Here is a 16,354-nt window from a genome sequence, read left to right as displayed (position 1 = left end):
TAATATGTCCTTACTATACAGTACAAATGCACACGAGGCCCATACTAGAGAGAAGGTCACTCTGTGACCAGTAACCTTTATTAGCCAGCACTGAAGTGGAGAAGATGGGTGGAGCTTCCCCTTTTATACCTGAAAGTCCAGGTTAGGAGTGTCTCCCACAAGTTCACCACCTAGTGGTCAGTGTTCTCACAGTGTACTATTTAGGTCAGTTTATACATGGATTACAATGACAGTTGAATACATGACATCACCTCCCCCCCAAAGTCTTATTGGGATCACAGGTTAAGTCTCTCTGGTGGTTTACGCTCCGTTGTAGAGCGCCTGAGTTGGGGCTCCAGTTGTTGGGCGCTGGCCTGAGTGTCTGCTGTTTGCGGTGCCTCAGGCCTGTCCAGACTGCCCACAGTGACTGGGCTCTCCTCCACTTGGTTCCGGTGTTCGGTCACCTGTGGTGGAGTAAACTCTATGTCGTGTTCTTCCTCTGCTTCTTCTATGGGGTTGCTGAATCTCCTTTTTGTTTGATTCACGTGTTTGCGACAGATTTGTCCATTGGTAAATTTAACTACCAGAATCCTATTCCCCTTTTTGGCAATCACAGTTCCTGCGAGCCATTTGGGCCCTACAACGTAGTTGAGGACAAAAACAGGGTCATTGACATCAATACATCGCGCCCTCGCATTCCCGTCATGGTAGTCACATTGTGACCGGCACCTGCTCTCAACAATTTCTTTCATGGCGGGGTGTATAAGGGATAACCTGGTTTTGAGCGTCCTTTTCATTAGCAGCTCTGCGGGTGGAACCCCTGTGAGCGAGTGTGGTCGGGATCTACTGGCCAACAGGAGGCATGATAAGCGGCTTTGTAGGGAACCCCCTTGGATTCTGAGCATCCCCTGTTTGATTATCTGCACTGCTCGTTCCACCTGGCCGTTTGAGGCCGGCTTGAAGGGTGTCGTTCTGATATGGTTGATACCATTTCCTGCCATGAAGTCCTGGAATTCAATGCTTGTAAAGCATGGGCCATTGTCGCTGACCAAGACGTCCGGTAGACCATGGGCAGCGAACATTGCCCGTAGACTTTCTACCGTGGCAGAGGATGTGCTTGAATTGAGAATGTCACACTCGATGCATTTGGAGTAGGCGTCCACTACAACCAAAAACATTTTTCCCATGAAAGGACCTGCGTAGTCCACATGGATGCGTGACCAAGGCTTGGCGGGCCAGGACGAGGGGCTAAGGGGGGCTTCCCTGGGTGCATTGCCCAGCTGGGCACACGTGTTGCACCTGCGAACACAAAGTTCCAGGTCTGCATCTATCCCTGGCCACCAAACGTATGACCTGGCAATTGCCTTCATCATGACAATGCCCGGGTGCTCATTGTGGAGTTCTTGGACGAACGCCTCTCTGCCCATCTGGGGCATGACTACTCGGTTTCCCCATAATAGGCAATCGGCCTGAATCGAGAGTTCATTCTTGCGCCTGTGAAATGGTTTAAATTCCTCAGGGCAGGCCCCGTACTTGGCTGCCCAGTCCCCATTTAGGACACATTTCTTGACTAAAGACAGTAGCGGGTCTCTATTTGTTCAGACTTTGATCTGACGGGCTGTCACAGGTGAGCCTTCGCTCTCGAAAGCTTCAACAGCCATGACCATCTCAGCAGCATGCTCGGTTGCCCCCTTGGTGGTGGCTAGTGGGAGCCTGCTGAGTGCATCGGCGAAGTTTTCAGTGCTTGGTCTGTGCCGAATTGCATAGTCATATGCGGCTAAAGTGAGTGCCCACCTCAGTATGCAGGCCGATGCATTTGCATTTTTGGCCTTGTTGTCGGCCAAAAGGGACGTTAGGGGTTTGTGATCTGTCTCCAGCTCAAATTTCCTGCCAAACAGGTACTGGTGCATTTTTTTTACTGCATATACACATGCAAGCGCTTCCTTTTCTACCATCCCGTAGCCCCTTTCTGCTTGGGACAGACTTCTGGCGGCATAAGCTACCGGCTGTAACTGACCATTGGCATTCACATGCTGCAACACACACCCGACCCCATAGGACGACGCATCGCACGTTAAAACAAGTTTCTTACATGGGTCATATAGCATTAACAGATTGTTGGAGCATAACAAATTGCGTGCGCTATCAAAAGCCCTTTCCTGGCTGTCCCCCCAGATCCATTCGCAACCTTTGCGTAGGAGATCGTGTAGCGGCTCTAACAGCGCGTTCAATTTGGGAAGAAAGTTACCAAAATAGTTCAGGAGCCCCAGGAACGAACGCAGCTCCGTCGTGTTACGGGGTCTGGGTGCTCTCTGGATCGCTTCCGTTTTGGATGCAGTAGGTCTGATCCCGTCTGCTGCTACCCTCATCCCCAGGAATTCTGCCTCTGGAGTTAGGAAGACGCACTTCGTCTTTTTCAGTCGCAGAGGTCCAGTCTGCATAGCACCTCCTCCAGGTTGTGGAGGTGTTCTTCAGTATCGCAACCCGTGATGAGGATGTCGTCCTGAAAACCACCGTCCTTGGAATCGACTTGAGGAGGCTTTCCATGTTTCATTGAAAGATTGCGGCGGCCAAGCGAATCCCGAACGGACATCTGTTGTACTCAAACAACCCCTTGTGTGTCGTGATGGTGGTCAGCTTCTTCGACTCACTCGCCAGCTCCTGGCTCATGTAAGCTGAGGTCATGTCCAATTTTGAAAAATGTTTGCCACCAGATAGCGTCATAAAGAGGTCCTCCGCTCTCGGTAGCGGGTACTGGTCTTGGAGTGACACCCGATTGATGGTGGCCTTGTAATCGCCACATATCCTGACCGACCCATCCGCTTTGAGCAACGGCACAATCGGGCTCGCCCAGTCACTGAATTCGACTGGCGAGATGATGCCTTCCCTCAGCAGGCAGTCCAATTCGCATTCTATCTTTTCCCGCATCACGTACGGCACCGCTCTGGCCTTGTGGTGTACTGGCCTGACGTCCGGGTTTATGTGAATCACTACCTTGGTCTCCATGAAAGTGCCAATGCCGAATTGAAATAGTGAGTCAAATTTGTCGAGGACCTGTGAGCATGATATTCGCTCCACAGAAGAAATTGCATTGATATCGCCCCATTTCCAGTTCATGACAGCAAGCCAACTCCTCCCCAGCAGTGCGGGACCGTTCCCCGGGACAATCCAGAGTGGCAACCTGTTCTCCGAATATTTATGGGTCACGACTACCGTGGCGCTGCCTAGCACCGGAATGATCTCCTTTGTATATGTCCATAGCTGTGCGTCAATCGGCAATAATTTTGGCCTCCTGGTCTTGGACGCCCAAAACTTATCGAACTCATCAGGGACTGTGTCTAGCTCCATTGATACTGGGATGCCATTGAGGAGCACTTTCATCATTATCGGTGGGGTCCTGGTGTATGAACTGTATATGTGCTCCACATGAACTCGCTGAACTTCAGCTTCCAGCGATTTCCCCCAGTGTCCATTTGGCCTCGTAGGGCTTACATTGGGCCCGTCCTCCTCGTATATCAACCTGGCTGCAGGCTTCCTGCACATATGCGCCAAGTGACCGCTGACTTTGCAATTTCTGCATGTATATTGCTGATACCTGCAAGCTCTGGCTGTGTGTTTGCCTCCACACCTCCAACATGAGCCGTTGTTGGAAACAAAAGGTCCATTACCAGTCGATCGTCTCTGACTGTCTCTGTAACTGTCCTTAAATGCACCATTAACAGGTGTTGATAGCCCCATTACTGGCCGCATTGTCCTTTGCGATGGCATGAATCGCCGTTCAGCTAGCCATTGTCTGTGTTGAATTCCCCCTTTGGGTTTAACTACATGCTCGGGCATGTCTGATTGCCCCTGTCTGCCTGGAGAACTGTGTGCCGTGTTAACAATGTTGACTACCTGTCCATTTGCTGCATTTAAACCAAGACTTTTGTCAAACATCATTCTGGTCTCTTCCTCCCCTGAGATAAATGTCTGGGCCATCAAAACCGCCGTTTCCAGAGTCAAGTCTTTGGTCTCAATCAATTTCCTGAAAACTCCAGCGTGCCCGATGCCCTCAATAAAAAAGTCTCGCAGCATCTCCGCTCTGCATGCATCTGGGAACTTACATAGGCTCGCCAGTCGCTGGAGGTCTGCCACGAAGTCTGGAACACTTTGCCCTTCTTGCCACTGGTGCTTGTAAAACTGGTGTCTCACCATGTGCATGCTGCTCGCTGGTTTAAAGTGTTCCCCGATCAACTTACTGAGCTCTTCAAAAGTCTTGTCTGCCGGCTTCTCTGGTGCTAGAAGGTCCTTCATCAATAGTACGTTCTGGATCCACAGACCGTCAGGAGATGAGCCCTGCGTTTGTCGGCCGAATCCTGTCCCAGCCATTCCTTAGTGACGAAACTTTGCTGTAGTCTCTCAATAAAATCATCCCAATCATCACCAACACAGTACCTCTCGTCTGTGCTGCTAGTGGCCATGCTTGCGTGGTTTAAATCCCAGTTTCTCGCCGCCAATGATATGTCCTTACCATACAGTATAAATGCACACAAGGCCCATACTAGAGAGAAGGTCACTCTGTGACCAGTTACCTTTATTAGCCAGCACTGAAGTGGAGAAGATGGGTGGAGCTTCCCCTTTTATACCTGAAAGTCCAGGTTAGGCGTGTCTCCCACAAGTTCACCACCTAGTGGTTAGTGTTCTCACGGTGTACAACTTAGGTCAGTTTAGACATGGATTACATTGACAGTTGAATACATGACATTTTCTATGTTAAGGGAAGCTCGCCTGATGTCCTGGCCTATATTTTTCCCACAACCAACATCGCTAAGACATCTCATTTCTGCTTTTGGGATCTTGTTTTCACAAATGGGATGCCATTTTTCCCTACATTACAACCGTGACTACACTACAGACTTGACTATTCCAACGCACTGCAGGCTGGCCTCCCATATTCTACCCGATGTAAACTTGAGGTGATCCAAATCTCGGTTGCCCGTGTCCTGACTCGAACCAAGTCCCGCTCACCCATCACCCCCTGTGCTCGCTAACTATTGGCTTCCAATTAAGCAACACCTCGATTTCAAAATTCTCATCCTTGTTTTCAAATCCCTCCATGGTCTAACTCCCTTAACATAGAAAATGTCATGTAATCTCCTCCAGCCCCACAACCTCCCCCCACCACCCCGCTCCGAGATATCTGAGCTTCTCTAATTCTGCCTCCCTGCGCATCCCTGATTATAATCGCTCAACCATCGGTGGCCGTGCCTTCTGTTGCCTGGGCCCCAAGCTCTGGAACTCCCTCCCTAAACCTCTCTACCTTTCTTTCCTCCTTTTAGACTCTCCTTAAAACCTACCTCTTTGACCAAGCTTTTGGTCACCTGCCCTAATATCTCCTTATGCGGTTCGGTATCAATTTCTTTTGTCTCATAACACTCCTGAGAAGCGCTTTTGGGACGTTTTACTACATTAAAGGCGCTATATAAATACAAGTTATTGTTGTTGTACACGTGTATTTATATAGCGCCTTCAAAAATACCTCATTGTCTGTGAAGCGCTTTGGGACATCCTGAGGTTGTGAAAGGCGCTATTTCAATGCACTGGAATAGTTGAGGGGAATAGTATAGATGCATTTAATAGGAAGCCAGATAAACACATGAGGGAGAAAGGAAATGGTGATAGGAGGAGGTGAATTAAATCGTGGGAGGAGGCTCGTGTAGAGCTTAAACAGCGGCACGGACCAGTTGGGCTGAATGGCTTGTCTTTGTGTTGTAAATTCGAGTTGCTGTTGTTTTCGCAGTGTTTTCGCGTGTTCCCGGGGCTGAAATGTTGCAGGGCCCGGGCTGGAACCGATCGCGTGCCTGAGTACTGAAGTTTCATGTTCAGCCATGAACTCATTGAATGGCGGTGCAGGCTAGAAGGGCTGAATGGCCTGCTCCTGCACCTATTTTCTATGTTTCTATGTTTCTATTACCGCTCCATGCTGACCGCCACATTCTGTCTGCTTTGAATTGGGCTGAAACAGTTAAACGCGCTCCAGGCACAGAAACCATTCGTAGCTGTAAATAATTAGAAATGTTCAGGCAGCAACAGGATTGGAAATGACGGCAGATATGCACATGGGATTGGCTAATGGCTTTGACTGGAAACAAACGCATTTCCCAAGCCCCCGAGGCCTGAGAGTTACCTCAGCCTTGACAGCAGCATGATCTAGGGCCTGCCGATTGGTCAGCGTGCTGGCCCAGCTCCCTCACGGGTTAAGGACATTTATTTAAATGGACTTCTGCGCAGGAAGGAGCTGAGAGGAGAGTACAAAGAGCCCAGCTCAGGAGCGGCAGCAACAGATACAAGAACCCAGCGAAGACGGCGGGATTTGACCGAGCAACCGATCGGAGATGTGCAAAGGGCTCGCGACACCGCCAGCCACATGTTTGGACAGGTAGGGCACCCCACGGGATTGCAGAGAGAGGTCCGACTGAGCGGCGGGGAGCCCTGCCTTCAGTCCAGATTTCCTCCCCTCCTGTCCCGAAGGCGCGTGTTGCGGCTGCAGTCACTTTCTCCGGTAACGCAGGCAGGCGGCCATTCTTCACTTGTCTCAGGCTGAGCGGCGTTACCGTGGCATTCAACCGTGGAGGGCATCACGGCTGAGCTTGATCTCGTCCACACACACAGATACACACACACACACTCACATGCGCGCGCACACAGCCACTCACACTCACACACGCACATACACAGGCACACCCATCATCATCATCATCATCATCATAGGCAGTCCCTCGAAATCGAGGAAGACTTGCTTCCACTCCTAATCATGAGTCCTTAGGTGGCTGAACAGTCCAATAAGGGAACCACAGTCCCTGTCACAGGTGGGACAGATAGTCGTTGAGGGAAAGGGAGGGTGGGACTGGTTTGCCGCACGCTCCTTCCGCTGCGTGCGCTTGGTTTCTGCACGCTCTCGACGATGAAACTCGAGGTGCTCAGTGCCCTCCCGGGTGAACTTTCTCCACTTAGGGCAGTCTTTGGCCAGGAACTCCCAGGTGTCGGTGGGGATGTTGTACTTTATCAGTGAAGCTTTGAGGGTGTCCTTGTAATGTTTCCTCCGCCCACCTTTGGTTCGTTTGCCGTGAAGGAGTTCCGAGTAGAGCGCTTGCTTTGGGAGTCTCGTGTTTGGCATGCGAACAATGTGGCTCGCCCAGCGGCGCTAATCAAGTGTGGTCAGTGCTTCAATGCTGGGGATGTTGACCTGGTCGAGGACGCTGATGTTGGTGCGTCTGTCCTCCCAGGGGATTTGTAGGATCTTGCGGAGACATTGTTGGTGGTATTTCTCCAGCAACTTGAGGTCTGATACACATGCACACACATACACATACATATGGACACACACGTGCGCACATACACACCCACCTACACAAACGATCCCTCGGGCCCACACACACGCACAGCACAATTTCCACCAACAACCAACGACTTGCATGTATCGCGGGCGGGACGTCCCATGGTGATTTGCAAAGGGTGAGTGACAGGGAACTGACATATGGCAGGACAAGGAGATTTGGCCAAAGCTGAGGTCAAACAGTTTGGTTTGGAGGCGAGTTCTGAAGGTGACGAGAGAGGTGGTGAGAGGGATGGATTTAGGGAAAGTGCCCCAGAGTGTGAGCGTAATGACTGAAGGCAGAACGGGCGAGTGAGGGAGAGGCACAGTAAAGGGTGCAAGTTCGGGCAGATAATGATGGGGTTCCAGAGCAAGGGTGAGGCAGGACAGTGAGCGAGAGTTAACCCCTTCTTAGCCCAGGGGAAAGAAAGAATGATTTGCATCTATATAGCGCCTTTTGTGACCACCGGACATCTCAAAGCGCTTTACAGCAATATTCAACAACACCGATGTGGTTTGCCCAGTATTGGTTTCGCTAAAGACTCCCCTGTGACTGTAACAGTAAACTGAGGCCCCAGTTATGTGTGCACAGGACAGAGCCAGCTGATCTGGTCCCTAGCTCAGACCAACATTCTTTCTCTTAAACCTGCAGAGCCAAAGAGGTCGGCGCTCGACTGGGCTCCCTGCTGCTGAAATCAGAGTTCAACTTATCCCCCAACAGGAATAAGAGGAGGACCAGGAGCCGCAGGTGAGTCCAGTAACTGTGGAGCATCAGTGGGAATAATGAGTGACCTATGGATTGTCTGCTGGGGTCATGTCGTGCAGTCGCTTCAGTGCGTCTCATGTTAGACTGGCCAGTCTTGAGTCACCTGGGACACCAATTCTACCCACATCCAACCCACTGTAGCCACACCTCCAACCCACTGTACCCACTCCCCCAACCAGCTGTAGCCATGCCCCCAACCCTCTGTAGCCATGACCCAACCAGATGTAGCCACGCCCCAACCAGCTGTAGCCACGCCCCAAGCAGCTGCAGCCACACCCCCAACCTGCTGTAGCCACACCCCCAACCTGCTGTAGCCACACCCCCAACCCAAACTGCTGTAGCCACACCACCAACCTGCTGTAGCCACACCTCCAACCCAAACTGCTGTAGCCACACCCCCAACCTGCTGTAGCCACACCCCCAACCCAAACTGCTGTAGCCACACCACCAACCTGCTGTAGCCACACCTCCAACCCAAACTGCTGTAGCCACACCCCCAACCTGCTGTAGCCACACCCCCAACCCAAACTGCTGTAGCCACACCACCAACCTGCTGTAGCCACACCTCCAACCCAAACTGCTGTAGCCACACCACCAACCTGCTGTAGCCATGCCCCCAACCGGCAGCAGCCATGCCCCCAACCAACTATAGCCATGCCCCAACCTGCTGTAGCCACACCCCCAACCAGCTGCAGCCACACCCCCAACCAGCTGTAGCCGTGCCCCCAACCGGCAGCAGCCACACCCGCAACCAACTGTAGCCACACCCCCAACCAACTGTAGCCACACCCCCAACCAGCTGCAGCCACACCCCCAACCAACTGTAGCCACACCCCCAACCAACTGTAGCCACACCCCCAACCAGCTGCAGCCACACCCCCAACCAACTGTAGCCACGCCCCCAACCTGCTGTAGCCACCCCCCCAACCAGCTGCAGCCACACCCCCAACCAACTGTAGCCACGCCCTAACCTGCTGTAGCCATGCCCCCAACCAGCTGTAGCCACACCCCCAGCCAACTGTAACCACGCCCCCAACCCACTGTAGCCACTCCCCAACCGACTGTAGCCACACCCCCAGACTACTCCACCAGACTACCCTCCCCAAAACCCAATGTGGTGCTGTGCCAGTCAGAGCAGAAGGCCCCAGGCCTCATCTCGTGTCTGTGCTGCCAGTTGTTGGTCGCTTGTCCCAATGTCTCCTCCCTTTGGCTCAGTGTCAATTATTGTCTGATCACGCTCCTGTGAAATGCCTCGGGAAGTTTTACTATTTTAAAGGTGCTATATAAATGCATGTTGCTGTTGTTGTTGCTTTGTAGATAAATTAATCTCGGCTCGTTTCTGCTCCAGATCCCACTCAGAGGAAGCTGTTAAACGGGGAGACTCGTTGGACAAACTGCTGGACCACAAACGTAAGTGTGAAAGGACGAAAGGCTGGCTGTTGTATCGGGCCCAGTGACATCTCTCCGAAACATCCTCACACACGGTGAATTAGGCCGGAGCGCACTGACTGTTGCTCTGTGGGGCAGACGCCAGTGCCCATTTCACGCACAGCAAGATCCAAAACAGCAATGAGATAAATGGACAGTCAGTCTGCGTTTCGGTGGCCTGGGTTGAGGATGGGACGTTGGCCGTGAACACTGATGGAGCCTCGTCTCGTGTCTGTGCTGTCAGTTGAGGCCTGGTACAGCCAGCCTCCGCCCCAATGGCAGAGAGGGGACAAACACGTGTGTCTATTTGTGTCAGTGTGAGTGTGGATATCAGTGAGGACAGGGCTGGAATCGGCTGTGGTGCCCCCATAGCTGAATAGTTTGCTGACATATGCACTAAGGACGGCAGCTTTAGTGAGCTGGCAGGGCCCAGTGTCCGACACGGACACGATGGGCCAAATGGCCTCCTTCTGTGACCTTCTATGATTCTATGGACCGTACCCCAGCAATAGGGAGAACCGTCAGGAGCGCAGGGGGTGGGGGCAGTGGAGGATGGGGAAAGAGTTTGATTATTTATTACATATAATAATGAGCCTCTCCCCCAGTGATTGGTGCAGCGACAGGGCTGCCCGTGGCCCGTGGACAGAATCACGCAGTGCGGCAGCGAGTGATGTCATTATCTCGACAACCGCTCCCGCCCTAAGAAACGGTGATTCTGGTGCTGTAACTGGGCGCGCTCAGAAATATCGACACAGCAACGGTGGGAGGGGAGTTATAGACCCAGACAGATACAGGTGGAGGGGAGTTATCCCCAGACAGCGCCCAGAGACGGAGGAGTGGGGGAGGGAGGGGAGTTATAGTCCCAGACTGGGTCCACACACAGTGCTCCTGAGGGATAACAGGCAGGGGGGCAAAGCTCATGGCTGTAGATGGTGGTGCTCTAAGGGTGGTCTCAAGCCGCCCACACTCTGCAATACGTGCCTCCAGACACGTCCCTGCTTCAGTTTGTTTACTGAGCTCCCCCTTGTCCTTGAGCCTGTGAGGAAGGTCTGCAGGTGGCTCTCATTACCAGCCTGTCCCCACATCATAAATCTCACCCAACGTCCTTCAGCTTGTTTTCGTTCCAACAATCGCTGGGCTATTAAACTTTCAGCCTCTCCCCCCGCCCTGTCTCACCTTCACCCACCTCCCCCCCCCCAACCAAAGTTATCATTCCTGGCAGCTGTGATTTGGAAAGCTGCCTTCTAAGGTGTCAGCTGTGGCTCAGTGGGCAGCACTCTCTCGCCTCTGAGTCAGAAGGTTGTGGGTTCAAATCCTACTCCAGAGACTTGAGCACAAAAATCTAGGCTGACACTCCCAGTGCAGTGCTGAGGGAACACTGGAGGTGCCATCTTTCGGATGAGACATTAAACTAAGGCCCAGTCTGTTCTCTCAGGTGGATTTCAAAGATCCCATGGCACTATTTCGAAGAAGAGCAGGGGAGTTATCCCCAGTGTCCTGGGGACAATATTTATCCCTCAATCAACATAAGAAAAAAACAGATTTTCTGGTGATTATCACATTTCTGTTTATGGGAGCTTGCTGTGCGCAAACTGACTGCTGCTTTTCCTACATTACAACAGTGACTGCACTTCATTGATTGTAAAGCGCTTTGGGACATCCTGAGGTTGTGAAAGGTTCTATATAAATGCAAGTCTCTCTTCTTACCAAAAGGACTGTTACTGGGCTCTCCCTCTCCCCCTCCCCTCATGCTGTGGGAATGAGCCACAGTCACAGGGAGGCCCCTGGTTTGTATTGATTTGGCTGATCCCAGGGATCAGAGGGGGAGGGTTTCCAATCCTGACCATTAGTCGGTGACGATTGCGAGCCGACCTCAAACAACAACAGGACTGGACTCAGCTGCGAATGTTGCTGCAGGAGAATAGCCCTCCCACACTCTGGGTCCAGTGATGGAGATGGCGACTGGGGTGAGACACGGGGAGAGCTGGCCGTGTCTGTGGGACCAGTGCACCCGTCACATTGTGCCACCTCGCCCCACCCCGAGACCCCACTCCCGTTACCCCCCAGGGTTGGCCTCGTCTCACCCGCCCTCTAAGCCCCACCCCCGGCACACTCTACACCATCCAATCCCCTCGCGTGCTCACCAACCAACACCGGCTTGGGATGGAAATTCGCTCACCTTGAATAAGTTTGCGTCCTCCGCCAAAGAATTCGTCAGAATCGGTCAAAGGGCTGACAGGGACGATAAATCAACCGTTGCACACCAGAGCTGTGGGAAGCAGGGAGTGAGGGCGGGGATAACGAAAGTTTGGTCGGTACATTGTGCGGGCCCATTGCGCATGCATATGAAGAAAGACTGGTTCGACTGGGCCTGTATTCACTGGAATTTAGAAGGATGAGAGGGGATCTCTTAGAAATATATAAAATTCTGACGCGATTGTACAGGTTAGATGCAGGAAGAATGTTTCCGATGTTGGGGAAGTCCAGAACCGGGGGGTCACCGTCTAAGGATAAGGGGTAAGCCATTTAGGACCGAGATGAGGAGAAACTTCTGCACTCAGAGAATTGTGAACCTGTGGAATTCTCTACCACAGAAAGTTGTTGAGGCCAGTTCGTTGGATATATTCAAAAAGGGAGTAAGATGTGGACCCTTACGGCTAAAGGGATCAAGGGGTATGGAGAGAAAGCAGGAATGGGGTACTGAAGTTGCATGATCAGCCATGATCATATTGAATGGTGGTGCAGGCTCGAAGGGCCGAATGGCCTACTCCTGCACCTATTTTCGATGTTTCGATGTTTCTATGTGCGGAACTCCGAGTCAGATCCCGGGAAAAGCCGGGTCTTAAAGACAAGGCATAATAATGCACCCATTAAAGTTTTCACAATCACTTGTTTTCCCCCCGTATTGTTATGTCTGTTTGCCCCTGCAAACTGGGAGGCTCACGCACTGTGCTGTGTGCAAACGTTGCACTGACTGCAACCTCCGAGGGAAGCGCTTCCTCATCTCTTTAAGTAGCCGTCAGTTGATCACTCTGCGAGCCTGCACCGACTGTTTTTTCCAGATGTTGTTATTGGCGGGCGCTCAATGAGGCGCACGCACCGAATTTACCGACTGGGGCGCAAGCGTGGGCGTTGCACCGGGAATACGTCAGGATCGGAGCGGTCGTCAGTGGCCGGACGCTAGCGGTTTGCGCCCCCGGTGAGCCTCGAATGAATTTTTGGTCGGGGCACTAAACGCTGCGTGCCCGGTTGGTAACCTCTAATGCTCCCATTAACACCCACTCTGGCCACTAACTGAGGCGTTAGACAACCGAAAATCCAGCCCCTGGAGTTCAAAATCCTGTTGCAAACTCTTTGATCTCTTTGTTCCGCCCCCCCCCCCCCCACCCCGACCACCATTCCCTCCTCCATCCCACATCACGGCTAGTGTCCGCCTCTGGGCTCCCCTTTTGACCTTTGCCCTTTGCCCCATTGATGTTGGAGAGCCTTCAGCCACCACTGTCCTGAAGGCCCTCCCCACTCGCTGCAGGGTTACCAGGGTTACCGCTCCTTCTTTGGCAGTCCCCGGGAGTTGAGGAAGACTTGCCTCCACACTAAAAATGAGTTCTCAGGTGGCTGATGAGACCAATGCAAGGACCTACAGTCTCTGTCACAGGTGGGGTAGATGTGGATAGAGGGACGGGTGGGTGGGGTGCTTGGGTTGTTATGCGCTCCTTCCGCTGCTTACGCTTGGCTTCTGCGTGCGCCTGGCGATGAGACTCGAGGTGCTGGGCGCCTTCCCGGATGCTTTTCCTCCACTTTGAGCTAGTCTTGGGCCGGCGAATCCCAGGTGTCGGTGGGGATGTTGCATTTTTTCGAGGAAGCTTTGAGGGTGTCCTTGAAGTGTTTGCTCTGCCTGCCGGCGGCTCGGTGGGTTACCAGGGTTACCAGGGTGATGCTCGGGGCCGTGACCCACTGATCAGCCTTTCATTCCTGGAGACTCCAGGGCAATCCAGGCGGGTTGGTAACCCCGAGCGCCCTGTGGGTGCGAGATGTGGTTGGATTAACACAGATGATGGGAGAAGATTGAAGGGATCAAAATATAAAGTGCACACAACACAAGGGAGTGTGTACAGTGCTTGGGGGTCAGGGGTAGGGGTGGTTAGATTGTAACAAGAGCTGTACTGGGACTGTGTGTACTGCAGTAACACAGCAGTGGGTGCGCCCACTGGGACTGATCAATGGCTGCGTAGCGGGTCTACAGTCCGCTAGCGTGGGGGTGGAAGCACCTTCCTGTAGAAGCAATTGTCCTTCTGCACTTTCAGGCGGTGTGGCTGCATTCCGCGCGTTCCTCCGCTCCGAGTTCAGCGAGGAGAACATCGAATTCTGGCTGGCCTGCGAGGAGTACAAGAACACCAGGGCCGACTCCAAGCTCATGCTCAAGGCCCAGAAGATCTACGATGAGTTCGTCAAGGTCCAGGCCCCAAAGGAGGCAGGTTTTCCCCATCTCGCTTCCGATTATTTTTGAGCTTTTTATTTTTTATTCGCTCCTCTGTGAGTCAAGTAACCAGGAGGTGGGATGGGGGAGGGGGGGGGGTCAGGAGGGGCAGGGGAGGGTCAGAGGAGGAGGGCGGTATTGGAGGGGGATTGTGTGGCGCAGGGGTCTGAGGAGGTTGGTGGGGGCTGAGGGGATCGGAGGGTGCGAGGGGTCGGAGGGTGTGGGGGGGTGGTGGGGGAGTCGTAGCATATGGGGGGGTCAGAGGAAGCTTAAGGGGTCGGAGGGTGCGCGGGGGGAGGTCGGAGGGTGCGGGGGGGGTTGGAGGGTGCGGAGGGTGCGGAGGGGTCGGAGGGTGCGGGGGGGTCGGCGGGTGCGGGTGGGGGGTCGGAGGGTGCGGGGGGGTCGGAGAGCGCGGGGGGGTCGGAGGGTGCGGGGGGGGTCGGAGGATGCGGGGGGGGTCGGTGGGTGCGGGGGGGGTCGGATGGTGCGGGGGGGTCGGAGGGTGCGGGGGAGGTCGGAGGGCGCGGTGGGGGTCGGAGGGTGCGGTGGGGGGAGGTCGGAGAGAGTGGGGGGGTCGGAGGTTGCGGGGGGGGTTGGAGGGCGCGGGGGGCGTCGGAGAGTGCGGGGGGGCTGGAGGGTATGGGGGGTCAGAGGTTGCAAGGGGGTCGGAGGATGCAGGGTGGTCGGAGGGTGTGGGGGGGGTCGGAGGGTGCGGGGGAGAGGTCGGAGGGTGCGGGGGGGGAGGTTGGAGGGTGCGTGTGGGGTCGGAGGGTGCGGGGGAGGTCGGAGGGTGCGGGGGGATCGGAGGGTGCAGGGTGGGTCAGAGGGTGCGGGGGGGTTGGAGAGTGCGGGGGGTCGGCGGGTGCGGGGGGGGAGCTGGAGGGTGTGTGGGGGTCGGAGGTTGCGGGGGGGTCAGAGGGCGCAGGGGGGTCGGAGGGTGCGGGGGGATCGGAGGGTGCAGGGTGGTCGGAGGGGGGGGTCGGAGTTTGCGGGGGGGCTGGAGGGTGTGGGGGGGTCGGAGGTTACGGGGCAGGGTCGGAGGGCGTGGGGGGAGGTCGGAATGCGCGGGGGCGGGGGGGGGTCGGTTGGACAGGGCAGGGGTGCGTGGGGAGACCTGTACCCCCGCAACGAGCCAACAGCTTCAACGGGAGGGCAGCCCAAGGGACAGAACTGATGAGCGGAACACTGATTGTTTCGTGTAACCCCGTTCAGGTGAATCTCGACACCCACAGCAGAGACAGTGTCCAGAGGAACATGACCAATCCGAGCCACTCCTGCTTTGACCCGGCCCAAAACCGGATCCACTGCCTCATGGAGAAAGACTCCTTCCCTCGCTTTCTTAAGTCCCAGTTCTACCTTGGCCTTTTCAAGCAGACTTAGAGGAAGGAAGATGCACGTCCAAGAAAGGAGGAGGAATCATGGAGCGTTGTGGAGACCATCGCGTGGAGTGTCACTGGCCCAACTGGTCAACTAATGAGAAGAGTCAATGGGCTGACGAGTGACCTTTGAACTCATTTTTATTCGATATTAGTGAACGGAGATTACAGCAGCAATATCAGCACATATCCTGGAGATGTAGTTGAGTAACTGTTACAGTCGTCAGGGCAGGTGGGAGAGATAATCTGGTGGGGAGAGCGGGGAATAGATATTAAAGACTTGTGGTCCTTGGGTCAAGAGCAATGTTGAAGCATGCAGCAAGACCTGGACTTCATTCAGGCTTGCGCTAAGTGGCAAGTAACATTCGCGCCACCCAAGTGCCAGGCAATGACTATCTCCAACAAGCGAGATTCTAACCACCTCCCCTTGACATTCAACGCCATTACAATCGCCGAAACCCCCACCATCAACATTCTGGGGGTCACCATTGACCAGAAACTTAACTAGACCAGCCACATAAATACTGTTGCAACAAGAGCAGGTCATTGGCTGGGTATTCTGCGGCGAGTGTCTCACCTCCTGACTCCCCAAAGCCTTTCCACCATCTACAAGGCACAAGTCAGGAGTGTGATGGAATACTCTCCACTTGCCTGGATGAGTGCAGCTCCTACAACACTCAAGAAGCTCGACACCATCCAGGACAAAGCAGCCCGCTTAATCAGCACCTCATCCACCACCTTCAACATTCACTCCCTCCACCACCGGCGCACCGTGGCTGCAGTGTGTACCATCTACAAGATGCACTGCAGGAACTCACCAAGGCTTCTTCGACAGCACCTCCCAAACCCGCGACCTCTACCATCTAGAAGGACAAGGGCAGCAGGCGCATGAAAACACCACCACCTCCACGTTCCCCTCCACACCATCCTGACTTGGAAATATATCGGCTGTTTCTTCATCGTCGCGAGGTCAA

At 54.0% G+C, this 16,354-nt stretch overlaps 1 protein-coding gene across 1 annotated transcript; it reads left to right on the top strand.

Moving 5' to 3' along the window:
• Positions 1 to 6,268: 6,268 nt before the first annotated feature.
• LOC139237967 (regulator of G-protein signaling 4-like) lies at positions 6,269 to 15,384 on the top strand. The gene is made up of 5 exons (XM_070867310.1): positions 6,269 to 6,397; positions 7,986 to 8,081; positions 9,448 to 9,509; positions 13,832 to 13,998; positions 15,217 to 15,384. The coding sequence occupies exons 1-5, from the start codon at positions 6,354 to 6,356 to the stop codon at positions 15,382 to 15,384; spliced, it is 537 nt and encodes a 178-aa protein (XP_070723411.1). The 5' UTR covers positions 6,269 to 6,353.
• The last annotated feature ends 970 nt before the right edge of the window (positions 15,385 to 16,354 follow it).

Source organism: Pristiophorus japonicus, chromosome 24, assembly GCF_044704955.1.
Source record: "Pristiophorus japonicus isolate sPriJap1 chromosome 24, sPriJap1.hap1, whole genome shotgun sequence".
In the NCBI taxonomy this organism is placed as follows: domain Eukaryota; kingdom Metazoa; phylum Chordata; class Chondrichthyes; family Pristiophoridae; genus Pristiophorus; species Pristiophorus japonicus.
This window is presented reverse-complemented; position numbering and strand designations above follow the sequence as displayed.

Bases quoted from the DNA above. Each gene is read 5' to 3' on its own strand.
- LOC139237967 (XM_070867310.1), top strand. From the start codon at position 6,354: ATGTGCAAAGGGCTCGCGACACCGCCAGCCACATGTTTGGACAG. The intron at 8,082-9,447 runs GTGAGTCCAGTA...TTTCTGCTCCAG, and splicing joins AGGAGGACCAGGAGCCGCAG to ATCCCACTCAGAGGAAGCTG. The intron at 13,999-15,216 runs GCAGGTTTTCCC...AACCCCGTTCAG, and splicing joins AGGTCCAGGCCCCAAAGGAG to GTGAATCTCGACACCCACAG.